The 19,360-nt window shown below is 53.9% G+C and overlaps 5 protein-coding genes and 2 non-coding genes across 7 annotated transcripts; 4 read left to right on the forward strand and 3 right to left on the reverse strand.

Moving 5' to 3' along the window:
- The first annotated feature begins 1,529 nt into the window (after positions 1–1,529).
- Positions 1,530–1,625, forward strand: GLRG_13143. Its single transcript has one exon. It is a non-coding gene; the product is annotated as a tRNA-Pro (tRNA).
- Positions 1,626–3,387: 1,762 nt separating this feature from the next.
- Positions 3,388–5,277, forward strand: GLRG_05705 (multicopper oxidase; the record flags this gene model as incomplete). The annotated part of the gene is made up of 4 exons (XM_008096390.1): positions 3,388–3,524; positions 3,588–3,813; positions 3,878–3,997; positions 4,060–5,277. The coding sequence occupies 4 exons, from the start codon at positions 3,388–3,390 to the stop codon at positions 5,275–5,277; spliced, it is 1,701 nt and encodes a 566-aa protein (XP_008094581.1).
- A 1,917-nt stretch (positions 5,278–7,194) lies between these two features.
- GLRG_05706 (methyltransferase domain-containing protein) lies at positions 7,195–8,727 on the reverse strand (the record flags this gene model as incomplete). Its single annotated transcript, XM_008096391.1, has 8 exons — positions 7,195–7,618; positions 7,737–7,874; positions 7,933–7,970; positions 8,066–8,088; positions 8,151–8,273; positions 8,343–8,361; positions 8,535–8,615; positions 8,683–8,727. The coding sequence occupies 8 exons, from the start codon at positions 8,725–8,727 to the stop codon at positions 7,195–7,197; spliced, it is 891 nt and encodes a 296-aa protein (XP_008094582.1).
- Positions 8,728–10,416: 1,689 nt separating this feature from the next.
- GLRG_13144 lies at positions 10,417–10,526 on the forward strand. Its single transcript has one exon. It is a non-coding gene; the product is annotated as a tRNA-Arg (tRNA).
- Positions 10,527–11,107: 581 nt separating this feature from the next.
- GLRG_05707 (calcineurin-like phosphoesterase) lies at positions 11,108–12,413 on the reverse strand (the record flags this gene model as incomplete). The annotated part of the gene is made up of 2 exons (XM_008096392.1): positions 11,108–12,165; positions 12,236–12,413. The coding sequence occupies 2 exons, from the start codon at positions 12,411–12,413 to the stop codon at positions 11,108–11,110; spliced, it is 1,236 nt and encodes a 411-aa protein (XP_008094583.1).
- Positions 12,414–13,983: 1,570 nt separating this feature from the next.
- On the forward strand, positions 13,984–14,318 carry GLRG_05708 (uncharacterized protein; the record flags this gene model as incomplete). The annotated part of the gene is made up of 2 exons (XM_008096393.1): positions 13,984–14,155; positions 14,200–14,318. 2 exons carry the CDS (start codon positions 13,984–13,986, stop codon positions 14,316–14,318), a joined length of 291 nt encoding a protein of 96 aa, XP_008094584.1.
- A 179-nt stretch (positions 14,319–14,497) lies between these two features.
- GLRG_05709 (uncharacterized protein) lies at positions 14,498–16,091 on the reverse strand (the record flags this gene model as incomplete). Its single annotated transcript, XM_008096394.1, has 2 exons — positions 14,498–15,885; positions 15,941–16,091. 2 exons carry the CDS (start codon positions 16,089–16,091, stop codon positions 14,498–14,500), a joined length of 1,539 nt encoding a protein of 512 aa, XP_008094585.1.
- Positions 16,092–19,360: the final 3,269 nt, after the last annotated feature.

Consider the following 19,360-nt stretch of genomic DNA (forward strand, 5'->3'; position numbering starts at 1 on the left):
TTGTTCCCAATAGGCGGAGCTGTGACTTGCCGCAAATAGAATAGTAAAGCGGAAGCAGGTTATCGCATTTTGTACGAAAAAGAAAAAAGAAAAAAAGAAAGCAAAAAGGAGAAAAAACCCGCAAGCGGTGTTACCGAACCGGTGGGTTCAAGAGAACCGACCCAAGGGACTGATAATGGGATGGACCAGCGGCTATCTGGAGGCAAACATCCCTCGAGAAGCCGCACCGCCAACCGCCTCGGCACCCGACTGATCGGGAACCCCAGTAGGAGCTAACTTGACGGCAGGACGGGGGAGGGGACATGACCCATTCGCTATGGGCCTCGAGAACGGCGACCCAGGCTGATTGACTCGGGGGCTCCATGGATGCATGTCGAGGATGGTCGGCGAGGTCTGGCTCTCGCCGTCCCGGGTGCTTCGGCATCGACAGTCTGAACCATATCCCACCCAAGCGTGCGTACGTACGAGAAAACGTACATAGATGAATACCTTCAACGCCTTTGCTGCCTGGACGTCATGGCGGCCAACAGACTCGGTAACATGGATATGTCGCTGTGTGAGAGAGCGGCACTAGATGCCTCCCCCACCCCGTGATGCCGGAGCTGGCTAGGCCCTTGGGCGACCAACATGATGCCTCTAGTGCCCTAGGAGTGGATCGTGGACGTGGATAGCGGAGAAGGACTTGGCATGCGTCGGCGGATGTGGGCGATGCGGGCGAAAGCTCTGCGATCCGCTTCATCTTGACCATGTGCGGTTGTTCGTCCCCGGCCGACAGCCGTACGTACGGGGCGGTGGTCAGGGAGAGGCGGATGTCGGCCCTCGGCGTGCGGGATCCACGACCGGGCCCCGTTTGTCGGGGATCATATGGAGATGACGATCCCATTGTCGTCGAGCACTCAAGCCGAACCCAAGGAACTAGGCGTGTACACGTGGTGTCATGTGTCTCTCTCTTTTTTCTTTCTTTGAGGAGGGGCGGCGAGGTCTGACGACGAGCGATCCGACGCCGTTACACGTCCCGACGGTTTTCCTAGTCCGGGCTGTAAAGGTCCATGGCGTACCCGCAAGGCCCGTTCTCACGTTGCCGGGTGTAGTTGTAGAGAGAAGAAGGGATAACAGATAACGGCCAATGGCACCTTGCGGCACTCGGCCTTTCCCGAGGCGCGGCGGCACCTGGTTGCATCGTCGGTGGCACCGGTAGCCGGCAAAGTCATGGATTGGCTGTGTGTCGAGTATATCGGACACATGAGCGACGGCTCGCTCCGTTGGTCAGTAGGAATATGCCTAGCAGCGCCAGAGTAAAGCCGTCCGCTCCCGCTCGACCTGACATGGTCATTCTGGCATGACATACTCCGTAGTCGTGGCGCAGATCCGGACGGACCAGAGTTTAGCGTCACCACCACGGGCAGACAAACAATCAGTTTGGACACAAAATGTTGTGCTTGAGGAGCTTGAGAAAGTAGAGTACATATTGTGACATGTGTGGGCATTCTGACATCCCCATTCCTGGTTGCAAACAACCTGGCTCCATCGGCTCAATGGTCTAGAGGTATGATTCTCGCTTTGGGTTACGTCAAGTACGCCAACTCTCCTGCGAGAGGCCCCGGGTTCGATCCCCGGTTGAGCCCTTTCTTTTGCCATTTTGTCAGTGTCTGTCTGTCTGTCTGCAGAGCCTGTCATCCCGTTTTGAGAACGGATCGAAATATGGCTTCATGGCACCACCACGTGCTCATCTTTTGCTCAATCGTCATTATGCCGGCTGAGTGGGTCACAAACGGAGACGGCACGGAGCTTAAGTGGGTCACAGCAATCGGGGCAGGGCGGGGCTGCCCCTGAATAAGCACCATCCATCTCCGTCACAATACATTCGTAATCTGTACCGTCACCCCAACAGTTTCCTTAATCCGATGTTTGGACAGGTCTAGTAGCTTTTTCTTTCTGGTTTTGTCTTTCTCTATTCTTGTTCCGTCAGCTGATGATCATGGCACGTTGTTCGTGGACACGCCGAAGGCCGACTTTCTGCCCACCAAGCATCGGATTGCCGCCGAGGTGGAGAGAGTATAAGCATCAATATATGCTGCCATATGCACTGCGCCGCACGAGCTGAACCGCCAGCCCTGTGTCCTTGCGCGGGAGCTACGTAGCGTCTCTGTCAGTTTCAAGGGGCTGAACGTCCGGGGCCTGCGGACGGTCTTTTCGGGAAACTGGACTAGCCGGCCGGAGAGGCTACTCCGCGCGTGCTCCAGAGAAGAAGAAGAAGAAGAAGAAGAAGAAGAAGAGTCAAATCATTCTCCAATACCGGGTAAGTACTCCTTCATATCAGTCAGTATAAAACGTATCGAGACCATGACAACGACGTGACAATTGCGATATAAACTCGCCATTTTCAAGCCGAGGTCCCCGAATGCATTCTTTGCCCCTCGCAAGTCGCAACCGATCGCACGGCTCGCTCTGCCACGTTCTCCCCTGGAGAGCAATACGAACGTCCGTGGGCCATGACACGTTCTCAGCGCCGCGACTTGGCAGTCCATGTTACTACAACAGCATGCAGCCCTCCACCTTAAAAAGGAGAAAATGCGTCATACCGCGCCCCTTTTTCGGATTGGCCAAAGTGCGCGCGCGCGTGCAATTCAGAGCCGCGCTTTGTACTTCACAGTACTCCCCCGGTCATCTCTCGAGACGTTAGAATCTGCTAGTGTTGAACATCCCACATGGTCCTCCAAGGCATCTATCTCGCTCCACCACTAGCCCCTTTTTGAGATGGAAAGAAGGAGGAACAAGCTGGCTGCAATCGCCAGCACCGCTCCGGCGGTCCTCCAGCCGAACCGCTCGCTCGAGGTCACCGCCGTCCCGCGTCAGGAGCTTGGCGGTGCTGAGCCCCCCTCCAATAGCTATGTAGCCGAGGCCACCGCGGACATGGCCGACATACCTTGGTTCCTGCGGGAGCAGCTAGCTTTCGGGATACGTGCTGACCACTTATGTAACGTTTGTCCAACACCGGACGACGGTAAGCCCAAGGTTCTTGAACTCTTACTTACCCCTGGACCCATCCTGATCCTACGCCCTTCCCCCGAGTCATCTGAGCCACAGCCCACAGGTCGCATCCAGACCTCCCAGGCTCCGGTCATGTTCGGCTTCCAACTGCTTGGGCTGGGGAGAACGACAAGGCGGCAGCGGTTTGGAAGACCATGTGGGACCACTCGGGTGGACGCTTTCCGGGTGGGTATACGAGACGCAGAGTTTATGGGATTCCGCGACAAACGAAACCCGTATATAGATCGGCCATGTCACTCCAAGCAACGTGTAGGGGCTCCCGTCAGGAAAATATCGTCCTTCGAACTGTGTGTGTCCTGTTCCTTGTTTCCAGTCTTCTCGACCTTTGCCGATAATATGCTCTTGCGGGCTTCTCACCTGGTGGCCGCGATGGCGCTTCTGGAGGCGTCATCGGCCGGCGACTGGCTTAGCCCTGAGTACCGATACATCTACCAGTTTCCTATGCCCATCCCACCGTTGAAGCAGCCCAAGATGTAAGGGTTCACTCCTGGTCGAGCAAACGGGCCGACGATGGACAAGTGTTGACAGCATGCCAGGTCGGTCAACAACCCGGTCACGAACAAGCCAATTGACTACTACGAGGTCGACATCATGCCCTTCAAGCAACAGATCTACCCCGACAGAGGTCCAGCCTCCCTGGTTGGCTACGACGGAATGTCCCCCGGCCCGACTTTCATGGTCACCAGGGGCCGTGAGACGGTCGTCAGGTTTACCAACAAGGCCTTTTTGCCGAGTGCTGTGCACCTTCACGGGTCGCCGACTGTGAGTACCGGATCACCTAATAGTTGCTCTGAATTACAGCAAACCTTTTCTAACGGCCTTCTAGAGGGCGCCCTGGGATGGATGGGCCGAGGACAGGATCTTCCCAGGACAGTACAAAGACTACTATTACCCCAATAGCGAGAGCGCCCGTCAACTGTGGTACCATGACCACGCCATGGAAATCGTAAGAATCCGGCCCCCTCCCTTGGTGAACTCGGCGCCTCGGGCTAACAGAGATACGTCGAGACCTCGATCAACGCCTATTTCGGCCAGGCCGGCGCCTACATTGTCCAGGATCCCGCCGAGGAGGCGCTGGGTCTGCCCAGCGGCTACGGCGTGAGCGACATCCCCCTGATATTGACCTCCAAGCAGTACGGTCGCGACGGCACCCCGACCTCCCCTGCTCACGAGAGGGAAAGCCTCTTTGGTGACGTCGTCCACGTCAACGGCCAGCCGTGGCCTTTCTTCCAGGTCGAGCCCCGCAAGTACCGCCTCCGCTTCCTCAACGCCGCCATCTCCCGGTCCTTCATCCTCTACTTCCAGAGCGAGGCCGGCGAGGGCGAAGTCCCCTTCCAGGTCGTCGCCTCCGACTCCGGTCTCCTCGAGAGCCCCGTCACCGCGAGCACGCTCGCCATCTCCATGGCGGAGCGGTGGGAGGTGGTCTTCGACTTCTCCCAGCACGCGGGGCGGAACGTCACGCTCCTGAGCCAGAGGCGTGTCGGGGAGGACAAGGACTACGGCCCCACCGACCAGGTCATGCGCTTCGTGGTCGGGGAGGGCGTCGTGGCCGACAACTCCGTCGTCCCCGCCAAGCTGCGCGACGTCCCCTTCCCGCCGCCCAAGGGCGACGGCGTCGACCGCCGGTTCCTGTTCCACCAGAAAAACGGCCAGTGGAAGATCAACGGCGTCGGCTTCAGCGACGTCGAGAACCGCGTCCTCGCCAAGGTGCCCCGCGGCACTGTCGAGATCTGGGAGTTCGAGAACGGCGGCGGCGGCGTGCACCCCATCCACGTGCACCTCGTCGACTTCCGCATCCTCAGCCGCACCGGGGCGAGGAACACCGTCCTCCCGTACGAGGCCGCCGGCCTCAAGGACGTCGTCTGGCTCGGCCCCGGCGAGGTCGTCCGCGTCGAGGCCCACTACGCCCCGTGGGATGGCGTCTACATGTTCCACTGCCACAACATGATCCACGAAGACCACGAGATGATGGCCGCCTTCAACGTGTCGTCGCTGGCCGACTTTGGCTACAACGAGACCTCGTTCGCCGACCCGATGGATGAAAGGTGGAGAGCCGTGCCCGTCACGGCCACCGCCTTCAGCACCGACGCCGTCACCCAAAAGGTCCAGTCCATGGCGGCTCTCCAGCCTTACGACATCGGCAACGAGCCCTGGGAAAAACTCGGCCAGAACTTGTCTGCCAAACGCGGCGCCATGTTGAGCAGGGTCAGGGTGGGCCGGACGTGACGAGTAGTCCGTATTTTGGGATTGGGAACGTGGTGAGATGACCATGTATGATGGACAGCGTGCTTGTACTACTGAGAAGGAACAGCGCATCTTTACGGAGGCTCTAATCACTTTAAACATTTATCTGTATATAGTACAACTACCGTGTTTCTGGTTTAGGCGCTACATGGATATGAAAGATCAATACATCGAGCCATTGACGATAAGAAGTATGGTGGATTTCCGTACGAGGCATCAAAATACGTTTTTCTTCCCTAGCTGAAAGGTGGATATCTCACGACTCTTTTGGCCTCCTCTGCGCCATACCAAGGCTTCGTCGAACTTGGTTCATGCATAACCCGTCCCAATCTTGGGGAAAAGGTCTTACGGCTCGGGAGCGGATATACATATATAGACTTGCGAGACCGAACAGAGACGAACATGACAAGTTACTCCTACATCAACATCAGCCACATCTTTTCCATCGCATCCGATCTCGGATGGCGGAAATACTCACCCAAACCAAGAACAGTTTTCGTCCTCTCAAGGCATCTATCATCGGCGAAAATGCCACCACGTCCACGTAGTATGCCGATCTAAGCCCCGTCTCCGGACCCCCTCCAACCCAACATCATAGCGACGGCTGACAAGAAGCCGAAAGTAAAGCCTTCAACTATGGGATGGAGAAGTCTGCCCACAGAAATTCGGTTGATGGTTCTAGAACATGTGGTCTTGCTCCGAGTGCCAAAGCGCCGCGCCGAGATCGGGTCCGCGCTGTGGCAGCTGCAGCGAAGCCGGCCTGGCCCAGCGGATGTGTGATAGGACTTGTTTTTTTTTTCTTTTGGAGAGGTAAAACTTCTCTTCGTTGCTGCTGTCGTCCAGGCATGGCATCGTCCTCTTCAGGAAGTAATGAGTGACGAGCAGCCGGACACAGTTCGTCAGGAAGATTCACCTCCACGTGGAGCTGCACAATTACAAGGACAGCTCCATGGAACAGAAGGGCCTCCGGTACGAGGCGAAGTACTACAACGGCCTTTTTCACAGACCGCCTCCGTGCGCCCTCTCCACGTGGGTGACGACGGGCGTCGGCCTCACGCTCGAGATCAGCGCGTCTTCGCCCATCAATATATGCTCTCCTCCTTTTGAGTCCCCTTCTCACTGCTCCCGTTCCCTTCCTTCCCCTCCCTACCCCCGACACCAACGATGCCGAACGCTTACTCGGGAATCTACCCAGCCCACGCTCCAGCACCCCTGGAGAGAGAGCGCACGGGATTTGTGCTTGGAGTTGAGTTTAACCGCATTCAGGGCAGCGGCTTGAGCGGCTCGGCCTCCATGTGTGATCGGCTGCGCTTGAAGGGCGCCGTGCGGGTACAGCTTCGGCATCCAACCAAAGTCGAATAACAAAGAGGACTACGGACCGCCTGACCGTCGAGTATGGGGAGTCAGAGGGCTTTTTTCATATTGCATTTCAAGTGCCAAGTAACTGATACGCGTACGGCTATGCTGGCCGGTAACACATTGCTGAAGGATGGGTGTTCAAGTCCCGTGCTTCTGGGTATGCCGGGACTGCGATCTGATCCTTCCGGTGTAGCTGTTAGGTGTTGACGAGTAGGCAGGCAAGATGTTGAACACATTCACCCCAGCCGCAACAGATACGATGAGAAACTTTTCGTCTATAAGAAAGAACCACTGGCACTTTTGCTGGTTGGACTCGGCCGGCTTATGTACATTCCTTTGGTTTCGTTACGGGTATTGCATCAACTCATGATGTGTATCCTCCAAGGGAGGTATGATGAATATTCTGGTCACTCAAGCTGGTGCTCCACCGGGTTTTCTTGCGTAAATAACATGTCTGACGATGAGAGTTAGTGCTTTGCCCAAAATGCAAGCGAAGAAGTCAGAAAGTGAAAAAAAAAAGAAAGAAAAACCAAAGAAAACTCACTGTCTCCAATAGGCGTGTAATCTCGTGTCCTTGACCTCGCGCTTGACTTCCTCGCACAACTCCTCGACGGCTTCGCGGGTCCACCCGTTGACCCGCGTCATCAGCGCCATGGAGAAGCCCTCGAGGCCCATGTCCAGGTTCGCGCAGTTCCAGCGGCCGATCTCCCTCAGCTTCGGGTCTTCCGGCCAGTTGTTGAACGGCCATTTGAAGATCTGGCGGTGGACGTTGACGAAGCCGACGTCTCGGAGATGGTCCAGGCAGAAGGGCGCGTAGTTGATGGGGCGGCCGATGGCGTTGGAAGCGGCCACGAGCGCGTGCTGCCAGCGGCACAGGGCCGCCGTCGGCGGCACCGTGCCGTCGTCGCAGGCCGAAGGGAGCTCCAGGTCTTGGATCTCGAAATACCCGCCCGGCTCCAGGTTGCTGTGGCCAGCGTCAGCTGTACTCGTGTCGGCAGACTTGAAGGATGCCGCCAGGCGAAGTGCCACCCAGGCGGATAGAACCAGGGTGGAAGAAACAGGAGACAGGCTTGACAGCTTACTCGAAGGCCTTCTTGATGATGGACCGGAAATTCGACCAGGCGCCGCCCGCAGAGCGGCAGAAAATATAGTCGAAGGGTTGGTTCCATTCCCAGTCGAGCTCAAGGTCGTCTATCTCGAAACTGCAATTTGCAGGTAATCTGCATGTTAACGCACGTTAGCTAGAGAAGCATGCGAATTATCCGATATAGAACACACAGTTCGGGCTGGATAGCACTCAAGTCCACACCGATAACCTTGGGATATGTCAGTTTATTTCCTTCTTTCTTTCTCTTCCCCCCCCCCCCCCCCCCCCCGAAAAAGCACCGAAAAAAAAAAAGGACACCCTTACTTCGGCGCTAGGATGTGCGTCAGCTAGCGATGCGATGCGTGTTAGTTCGAACAACGGGCGCGGGCGGTACCGGCTTCGGACTCACCAAAGTCGATAGCCCAAATACCAGTCCCTGTGCCTAAATCAAGCACCCTCTTTGCCGTGTGTCGCCCGGGACTTGTGCCTAGTTCTCCATCTAATGTCAACAGCCAGATGTGGTGCTGAAGATCTAATCCGTGTAAGCGTCTTCGGAGCTGCCTTAGGGGGGAACGCGCACGTGGATTCTGTCCCCACGTACCGTAGCGCGTGAGTTCTTGCTGGAAGAAACTGTCAGATTAACAAGTTTCAAGGGGCCCGTCACAGGTTAATCGGGGGGGGGGGGGGATCTACATCGTCATTCGGATAAGCGTATTCTGTTCGCTGGTTAGTAGGGTGCGTACACGCTACGACTGCGACTCGGTGGATGGATGACTCAACTGCCTTGGCTCACGGAATGGTATGATCTGCCGTTTTCCAACTGGTAATCGACGATGCTTGGCGTTAACGAGAGCAGGTCGGGCTGCCCAGTTCCCTACGGACGGTGAACTGTTAGTCCAGCGGCGGGGGAGGGGAGCTACATCCGATCCCCGGCGGCATACCTCGTCAATCCCCGAGTCACGGTCAGAATCATGGTCAAATTCCATGGCGTCCAAGTCTGCATCTTGTATACAGTCAGCCATATCCCGTCAAGAGTGCACACGGCAGACGGGGAAACCCTTGGCGGGTTCGCCTCGTTCTCAGGGCCGCTCAGTACCATCGCTGTCCATCACTTCCCCTGCGCAGCAACAGCAGCAGCAGCAGCCGCAGCAGCATCAGCAAGAAACGAGGAACCCGAGCGGCGGGATTTTAGCTCGATCCAAACTGTCGGGTTCGTGGCTTGGGGAATCCAAATAGGTGTGGTGCGGGGGAGGAACAGGTGGGAAGGTCGGGGCAAACAAGAAGACGGGTAGTCGAGTTTATTTTGAAGAGATTGGGGCTTTTCTGAACCCAGCTAGCAGGGGTATGTATGCTTCACTGTCTGTTGGCATTAGCGGTTGTTACACAAGTCTGGATCTACCTGGTCAAGCATAAACCGGAATGAAAAGTCAATATTGCGACGTCTGTTGCCTACATGAAGTGTTCAAGTGTGCATACCATCAATACCGGCTTTCTACAAGAGGCCTTTGTAGTTCCAAAGTTGATAACCCGTTGTCGTCAGCGGCTGTTTCGCATCCCACAGGGCCGCCCCTATTGAGCCATATCTGTAATCTATGTATGAGTCCGGCTCATGAAACCCTTTGGCCTTGGTGTATGTAGGTAAACGGACCTATCCCTTTGGCACGTTACACCTTCTCGAGTCAACTTGACACTAAGCCGCCAACCCCTGGCGGCGGCCGTATTGTCTGTCGCCTGACGAGTAATATTCCGTGCAAGCCGCCCTCTCCCGCATGGTTCCTTGCTTTCGCCACCACCCCCGAAACCGACCTATAAGTGCAGTGCGATCGCAAAGAGTGGCGCCCATGCCACGAGTCCCACCAGCTTCCGTCCAGCCATCGGGCCCGCCGCACTACCCATGTGTAGCCCGACGATCCCAGGTTCCATCCCGTGCCGGACCAGACACAAAGCAAGCTCGCTGTAGGCCGGCAGTTCGCACCAGTAGTAGCAGTCGCTGGCGACGCTGACGGTATGAGGCGAACAGGAAAGCGGCATCGTGACCCAATAGCGTTGGAAAGGAGCCCTACGAAACCCATCTGGCTAGTACAACAATGTCAGGATCCATCGCCCGGTCCGACTGTTGGTGGACCGTTGTAAAAAAAGCGGTTCACGTTGAACCCCATCTTGTACTACCTATGTAGGTAGCACAACCAACAGCTGAGGCTTATTTGAGAAGCTGTCGGCCAATGGTATCGAAAGGCTCTTTTCGGTACCAGCCCAGGCTACGGATACTCTTCATCTGATCAGCGGGTGCGAACGACAGAACCCCTCTTCCCAACTGGCGCCGCAAGGGGGTGGCGGTGACGGGAACTTGTTGTCTTGGAACTCTGCACTCCAAACCGACACCGCGTTGGTGGTGACAAGGGGGGAACCCAGCCGAGCCAGCTCAGGGGTGTTTTGTTGTGACAGAGAACGACAGGCATTATCGGCATATACGGATAGACACGATACATATCCTCCTGTTCCAGTCAATCTTGTACTGACGGACAGCAAAGGTGTTGTGAATTGTCTGGCCGGTTGGCCCACCCAGGCCCTCCATGAATCCCGCCTATACCAAAGCAAAGACCGAAGCGATGTTGGGTGTCAATTTCTCCCCGCTTTCTCAATAACGGTTCCACACGTGGAACTCTCTCCAACCCGGCCGGTTGGCCCAATGGCAAGGCGTCTGACTACGACTCCCGGATCTCCATCTAGAGATCTGAAGTTGTGTGCAATCAGGAGATTCTGGGTTCGACCCCCAGGCTGGTCAAAATCTTTTGCATATATATGCTTTTTCCACCCTTTCTATCCTTTTCTTTTGCCTTACTCATTGTTTGTGTTCTATATCGCTAAAGCTGATTTCTTTCCTTTGCGTAGTCGACGTGTTTGTTACTATGTAATGAATACTATTCTAGTACCTAGAGTATAGATATACTTATAGTAAAGAATACCGCAATCTAATCAAGTACTGTGACTCTTCCCCCTTGCACCACTACTAAACGCATGACTCACTTGAGATGACGAATCAGGAAAGATAGCGTGTGGTATGGCGCAGAACTATTGTTAGAACATGATTAGGATGTGTGTTCTTCGTACTACAGAGTTCCACTCTACTATATTAACTTTCAAACAGCTAACTGTATCCGTAAACATTCATTCAATGCAAATCATCAAAGCCAAAAGTGCACAAGGAAGTATTACGTAAATTATCGGATACTATAGACAGGCGGGGGGGTATCTTCTCACTAAATTTCCAATCTCATAGACATCCGGGACTAGGTATCTTTGAGGGTCGCAAGCCCAAGAGTAGACGGAAGGGGGACACTCGGCATACGTCCATTGCCCTTGCGGTCAAGTCCTATCATCGGGGGTGACAGGGTACTTGTCATCGCCGTAAGTAGAGTTCAATGTCACCGAGCCCACAACGTCGCCGGATTCCAATCGGATGGAAGTGTCGAGCTCGCCCCTGGCCAACATGTCCCGCGTCAAGACGAGCTGCCTCGAACCGCGAATCCACGTGCCGTACCCGCCGTAGCCGGTACGCTGGCCGAAACACAGATTCACGCCCTTGCCGTCGATCGCGACATCCCCGACCTTGCCTTTCCACTTGGTGCACCAGCTGTTGCCGTGGTCGTGGCCGCTGAAGACGCCCGTCATCCCAGGGCTCTCGGCGACCGCCTTCATGAACGCGACGTCTTGGCCGCCGTAGTCGCAGCTGCCCTTCTGGCTGCCGTCTTTGCACCAGCCCTCGGCCTGGTGCGACAGCGGGCTGTCGTCGTTGATACCGGGGTTCTTCTCCGGGTCGATCCCTTGCGATTGTATGGCCTTTGAGGCTTTGGGCGGGATGTGCACAAAGGCGACGCCAGGAATGTCCTTGTTATGCTGCTTGTTGAGGTCCGAGTTCTTCGACTTGAACCAGTTGACCACGCTCTCGTCGACCCAGTTCTGCTGTCCAACCAGCGCCGTCGACCTGTCAGGCTTGGTCTGCATATACTGAAAGCCGCCTCTGCTGTCGAAGAACCAGAGAATGACCTCGGGCGTGCAATCGTCCTTGACGCAATCGGAGGGGTAGACCGGGAGGTAATAGTTGGAGACGCCCGAGTTGCCGTCGGAGACCATCTTTTGCGTACGGGAGTTGGGCCATTGTTTCTCTCTCGCGAGGATGTCGCTTCCTGTCAAGTTCAGTTGGTAGTCGTGGTTACCATAGGTGCTGGCCCAGGGGAGGCCGCGGTCGACCATTGGTTTGACAAGCTGGTCGAGGACAAACGTGGCGTTTTCCAAGTACGCGTTGTCGCCGGTAATGAGGTCGCCGTTCAACACCACCAGGTCCGGCTTGGCATCGTCGAGCACCTTTTTGATAACCTTGACAGTCTTGATGTCCGCCGCAGGCCCCCATGCCTCCCAGGCATCTACAGAGACGTATTGTCAGTATCGAATCCCATCTAGGTCGGAACCGCCCCGAGAAAGCGACACTCTTACTCTCTCCAAAGTGAAGGTCTTCAAAGATGGATATTTTGAAAGTGCCGTCGTTGCTAAAGCTCAACGGCCCTGAAGCTTTGTTATTGCTCTGCCGCCGACACAGTGATGGGAACTGGTCTGAAAGCCCCGTTACAGAGACCGCGAGCATGCAAAATCTGGCTACAACTTCGGCTGCCATTTTTTATGTCGAAGCACTATGAAGCGTATTGCAGATTCAGCGCGTAGCACTCAACGACTTTTCTCCAGTAACGCGCAATTATATACGAAGCCATCATCCGAAGTTTGACAGTGGCTCAGCTGATGCGCGTTGTGACATCGTTTCATGACTGCGTCTAAGAGACAGCAGAACACAACGAACGTGCACTTTCGCGTAGGGAAGATAGGGACATGGAGGATTTCACTTATCGTCTCGATTTGTGGACAAGAATATGGGCAAGCAACCGACGCGAGCGGCAAAGATAGGATCAATCCGAATGCCAACGGGGCTCTGCAGAATAAGAAGCTGGCGAGCTGTTTGGTGGCAACCATGGCATCGCTTACGCATCACCAACTCCATGTCAAGACGCACGCTAAGCCAGAGAACTCGAATCATCTGTGCAGTGATCACAGGCCTTACTCTATCACTCTTGTAGTATTGTATGGCTACGCTCAGATGGAGGCTCATGCTGCTCTTCCTAGCAGTAATCAGCGAACAACGCTGATGAGCGTGACACCAGAAGGAGGTGGCGCATCAGTTGATTATCGTGTGACGTATCTATCCGGTTCCCCGCAAAGCTTTGAATACTGACTGACATGTTCAAGTACTACCATGGATCCATTGCCGCATGCTTTGTGAGTCTTAAACTGCATCTTCCGTCCGGCTTCCTATTTTCTTTTCCAAGTTTAATATATCAAATGCCAAGCTGGACAAGGTGTATGTGAGTATGAGGGAACGTCGCCTTCGACGGGATATACCGCATGCCTACAAATATGGCGGAAATTCATATTCACTGGTGACTCATCCTCATAATCCTTGGTTTCCCATCGAATAGATGCCCTGCTGTAACTGAGATTGTCTCAAACGACCTGGACGCCAGATGTAGTCGACGTGTACTCATTGCCCGGCTCAGAAGAGGTGAGCCCTATGGGTCAAACTTATTGCCACAGATCAAAAGAGGACTGCAAGAGTTTGATAGATCATATCTCAGATACCCGACGGATATCTCAACCCTGGATACCTGAATGACGCCTTTCTACGAACTATCTGCACATCCAGGTCTGACCGAAGTCTTCTTCTTGAAGTATGCAGTCAAGATAACATTCAGTGCAACTCAGCAAACCCAGCGGTAATGCTGTTCAAGGCCGAAAGCTACTGCACCATGGTGTTTTATGCCTGTAAGCCAAAAAGGCATGAATTTGGGCTGTCAAGAACTACACATGAGTCTGGTCTGACTGTATACCAACTTGGAGCCCTGCTGTTACGCTCCTCCGCATCGGTTAGAACTGAACCGGCTTGGTGTATGTTGCTACATCGAGACAGAATTCGATTGAATTGTCGATTTTGCTGACGGATCTCCCAACCTGAGGACAGAAAGAAGCCGGCCAGTCTCTCTCGTCACCTGATCAACCTAGTGCTTATGCCCAAAGCTGACAGCATCCCATATAATAAGTCGTCTATCGATAATTAGTCCTGAATATCCCGGAGAAAACACAGACGAAGGAGGATGGGTTTCTCATCTTATACCAAAGCAGGCGGCATCTTCGCCTTCATGGCGCAGGCTACTCCGACAGCGCAGGAGAAACCATGCCCAGTCGAGAAGCGCACGACGCAAGAGGTCATCGACAAGCTCGGCTTGATCCCAAACGAAGAGAAGGGATACTTCATAGAGGCTTTTAGGGACCCTGAAGCGAGCAGCAATCGAATCTCCTACCTCCTGGAAGGTTCGTGCGAGGCAAGAACCGGCAGAGATGATGGATGCTGGCAGCATGCGACCAAGCAAAGGAACATGTCAAGGTTATCTACATCTGGCCTGCCGAATGCTTGATTTCTAGATTTGGCAACCAATCTTCAAAAGTCACCACAAAGCTTGGCATCAGCTTCTGATCGGTCGATCGTGCTCTGAAAGACAGTGGCCATTATCATAATGCATTCGTCTGGTCGTGAAAAGCTCGACATGCGGCCAAAATATCCAATCTTCGATATTGACTAAACAATAGGGTATTCTATGTTTTATTATCTCATCCCATTCATTACTCATCCCGCGCAGCTGGCTTACGCGGCCGTTATTTCCCGCGTAACCATCTGAATAGATCACCCTTTATCCTATGTCGCAGGTGCTGGTTGAAGCCATAGGTGATGGCGTTTGCGAAGCCAATGTACTGACTTGAGCTTTGCAACGCTTGCAGAACTCTGCTTTGCGAGCTGTTTCCCGACGCCTCCATCAACCTGTTGACGAGGCCGGGGATCCAGAGCACCACGTACATGATCGGGTACGCGTTGAGCCACATCATGCGCTTGATTTCGCGCTCGATCTTTCTTGTTTGTCTCCGGACGGGAAAGTCGCTCATCATTGTGGCGGTCACGTTCGGATGAGCGGGCTTGTTCTGTACATTTTGGAGGCCGGGGCTCACAGGGAAATCCCGCGAGCGAAGATCTTGAGGGGCCGGTAGATTCCACAATACAGTAGAGTCTCTGCTTGTGTTGATCTTGTTGCTGGAGCCGAAACTGAATGAGCTCTTGCCGTAGCGAGAAAATCGTGTTGCCACGGGAGGCGGCATGTCTTGATGGAGATGAGATGGCCCGCCGGCAGCACTTCGGTTCAGTTTGTCCTCCTGCTCCAAATACGAGAACCTGGCCTCGGAGGCTTGGGTCATATCCAGGTCGTCGTCATCGAAACGCGAGATTCTTGATGACATCTTTCGTTTCGGCTCTTCATCCGTTTTGTCGTCGAGCAAGTGCGTCGATACAGATGACACTGATGGCCTGGCGAGTTGTCCCGCCTTATCGTCTTGGTTGCCGACAAGACTTGGTTTTCTGAATGCTTGAGCTGTAGGATGTGGAATCGACGGGGTCCGCGGAGTAAGCGGCGGTTCACTGACGAGCGGTTTCAGTCGTTCAAACTCGTCCATCTCCAAATCTTGCCCATGCATAACCTCGAAACCATTCTTCTTGTGGATTACGGATGCAACGAGGCCGGTCGAGTTGCCGCTTTCGTATAGCCCGTCGGATGTAGTGACCATGGAGCGGAAGTGTCGACCGAGGAACCACCAAACGTACATGTAGATAAATATCGTGGTAAAGATTATTGCGAAACGCCAGCCGTGAGCTAATCCGTATCGAAGGTCGGTTCGGTCTTGTGTTATCCAGCACCAGTTCCCACTGACGGGCTGTATAGTGCCCATTACGGTCGCTGCTACACTTGTGGCAATGGGAACAATCCAAATCGAGAGGCAGATGATGACCTTTTTCACGATTGAGGAGTCCGGCATATATGTCTTTCGAGTAATTGTGAGGAAGGTAACCACGGCGATGGCGAGTATGGAGAAATCAGATGCCTGCACTGAGAGCTGGCCGACCATGCCGTTCAGTACACATGCTGTTCCGGGCAGTAGTTCTTTGTTCTTTATGTATATGATGCCGGATATGCTATTGTCAAGAGAGTTTATGAACTCTTTCGGCGGCTGTTAGCTCGATGTTCACACCAAAGACATCGAGGAGAGGCTTACCAGCCAACGTTAGGTTTAAAACGAGGGCATGACGGAAGGATCGTTGTTGGTCATGGTAGAGAATGAAAGATATCAAGACACCTGACGTTGCTAGGAATGACAGAACACTACCCGTTAGGGTGACCGCTGCGACTGCCGCATCGAAAACCATTGTGTGAACCCGCACGCCAGTGATGTTGGTTGGTATCACGCGGCACCCTCGTGGTCGAGGGGGAAATGGGCCACATCTTGTACCAGAGTTCGTACGAAGTACCAAAGCTGCCCACTCGGCCCCCAGAACATGAACTGACCAGTATTACCCCGTATTGGCGTCCGTAACATGGATGGCGTCACAGGGATGGTGTGCGAGTCATGGGGTTCTTAAGCCCTTGAAGAACGTGGGTCTCCCTACCTTGTGGATTCTATTTAGGTACTGCGCGATTGGCGTCCGCGATGCCATCGGAACCTGGACAAACTAGATAATAGAGTGAAATTATATTGCAATGGTGGCCCCCAAAAAAATGCCTCTCCAAGATGACAAATGCCCATGACTGACATTGGCTTAAAAGAGGTGCAATAGCCAACTTTCCGGATAGGATACCAACCGAGGCAGATAGCAAGCACGCATTGGAGATTTGAGAGATGCCACTCAAGGTGTCGAGCCTCGACACGGAACAGCCCTCCTTCGAGAAGAGAATAAGGAGAGAGGGAAGAAAGAGGAAGTGAGAGAGAGGGTGGCCAGGAATGAAATCCCATGCGTGTTAAGACAGGGTCTCGTGCGTTAACACTTGGCGTTTTGCAACAAGGCGGTCCCCGGCATTTTACCCCACCGTGTTGCCCAAGGCCCGTGGACATGGCTGTGTTGCACGTGGGATGTGTGTCAGATTTCAGGATCGGTAGCAGACGCAGTCCGACGTAGCCGAGCAGACATGCACAGAAATGTGAGGGTGTCGACTGAATTGGCCCTGTTCGAGAATCATTGTGTGCCTGTGACACCTTAAGGCGGGACCGCCTTGGAAGCGTATCCCAGTGCCGACTGAACTGTCGTCCGATGTCCGGGGCGCGCGTCTGCCGTTAACTTAGCAAGCTTCGGGACCCTCGCGTTGGACAGGATCCCCTCGCTTCACAAGGGCTGCTTAAGTTTTGAGACTCTTCGGATGCTTTGGCACCGGGCATGCGGCCATACCACCCGCGATGGGTCACATACCTAGTCGACGATTGTTGCACTTCAAGGCCGGCGGACGACGGTGGCGTGCCGTGAAGACATAGCGTGCCCCCGCCGAACCATCCGCAATGGGTCACTTGGCGAAAGCTGAGCTCGGGGCCTCGATGAGTCTAGATCGTATACCGAGTACTTTGTCATCATTACACTGCAAGGTTGGCCGGCGGCGACATGCCGTAAACATATGTCGTGCCGCGCCAAGGCTTGCCTGATGTGGCTGAAGAAACCCAAATATGCAGAGCATGTGGAGAGATACTACTTTGACGGCGTGGTGACCAACGGCTCAACCCCTGAATGTCGATAAGAATCCTCTTGGTTGTATACAAACACAGGATAAGGTTGCTGATCAAGGCTAGATCCAGAAGGCGAAAAGCAGTAACTCGCATCGGAGAGTCCACCTATGGAGTCTACACTCGGACACTTTTGTCAAAGCCATACTCTGAACCTGAACAAAGAAGAGCCTCTGGTGGATTGCACGTGGATCAGCGTCTCAATGGGCGCCGATGGTGCGAAGCACCATCGGAGAACGCACGACCTCCAACCATGTCCATACCTAACACTGGCTATCCATGCAAGCAGTCGTTCGTTCCACCGTCGTCAACGAATAGAAAGCAAGAGTCCCGGGTCCCGCTCATGCGCTCTTCCACTAGCCGAGTTCATTACCTAGGTATCCTTTCCTCCGCATCGATAAGCAGGTCCCCGGTCCTACATGTCACTTCGGCGCCTTGCTAGACTCGCCCTGCTGCAACGATGATGCTATTATTTTCATCCACTATAGTCAGCCGCGCGGCATTCGAACCAAGCCCGAGTCCGGCCGACAGGCCCGTGCCCTGTCGACAAGAGTGCCAAAGACGGTTGGCATTCATTACTAAATGCTCCTAATCTAGTCGGCATCATGCTAATGTAACCATACCTCGGTCGGTTCGGAGAGAAACAAAAGAAGAAGAAAAAAGAAGAAAGAAGAAGAAAAACTGCACCATCTGAATTGTCGGCAGATCCCACTATTGAGCTCGTGCGCACAATCGGGGGTGAAACCTCGAAAGGTCGTTTTGTCCGTTATGAAGACACCATATCGCCCTGGACCGCGATTAAGAATCGCAAGGAAGCAGCAATCAGCAGAGGGGCGAGAACTTCGCGGGGAAAAGCACAAAGCACCGTCGTGTGACAGGCCCGGCAGGCTGCGCTGAAGATCCCGCATAGTTCATGAGTCGCCCGAGTATGGGATATCACCCGACTGCCGAACCGAAACAAGCGACTCGTCCAGCATTATCGCTGCTGGAACAACCAACATCGGAGCCTTTGGCCTGGGAAAGTTGCGGCCTGGTTTCCGTCACAGCCCGCCCCCTGAAGTGAGGGTTGAACTTCCACATCTGGCTAAGACCTGCTTCACAAGGCCTCACTCTCACTATGCGTATTGTTGATGCGTGTTACAGTGTTGAAGATCAATCGTATACGCCTCCTTGTTCATGATCATGGCGAACGTGGCATCACACAGGATAATCAGAATGCCGGGCCCTGGCTATGTATTGATCATGCTCTCTCTCGCTCGCGTGTCTGCATAAAAGCTTTCTATGCTGAGTCCGGGTATATTCACACGTGACACATGAGGATTGCCGTATCAGACAGAATGACATACGAGACATTCGCTCATCATTGAACATTGGTCTCGAGCAATTGATCGGCGGCCTAATCAGCGAGAGTCAAGGCGATAATATCTTTGAATTCAATGCCAATATGAGAGAGTCTTGGATATATAATACTTTGATGGCTTCTAGATGCGTGAACTAGGCTGTCCTAGGATTCTCCTGACTTAGACTCGAGCTAGCGCGCTTGTGTACCAGTCTCAGGGAAGTCCCAGCTCGCGCTAAAGTTTTGAGTTTTGTCGTGCAAATGGTTCCCCACAAGGTAGGATTTCGAGTACGGCGTATGGTGCAGCCTGCAGGTTACAGATGGGTTCGACAATGTCGTTTCACAAGGTTATGCCAAGTTGCAAAGGATAATACTAAAGCAGCCCGTCAAGTTACAGAGGACAACGGTGACCTAGGTACCTTTTGTACTTTGACAGGCAAACTAGTTTTGCCTCTTTTAGTTCTCTCTATCTGTCTTTTCTTTTTCTTTTTTTCTTTTCTTTCTTTTTTCTTTTTTTTTGCGATACGCCGTTGCCCTCTCCCGCTAAAATTGATCCGCTGCCCTTACTAACAGGTTAATCCCGACCATAT

This window comes from Colletotrichum graminicola, assembly GCF_000149035.1.
Source record: "Colletotrichum graminicola M1.001 genomic scaffold supercont1.20, whole genome shotgun sequence".
In the NCBI taxonomy this organism is placed as follows: domain Eukaryota; kingdom Fungi; phylum Ascomycota; class Sordariomycetes; order Glomerellales; family Glomerellaceae; genus Colletotrichum; species Colletotrichum graminicola.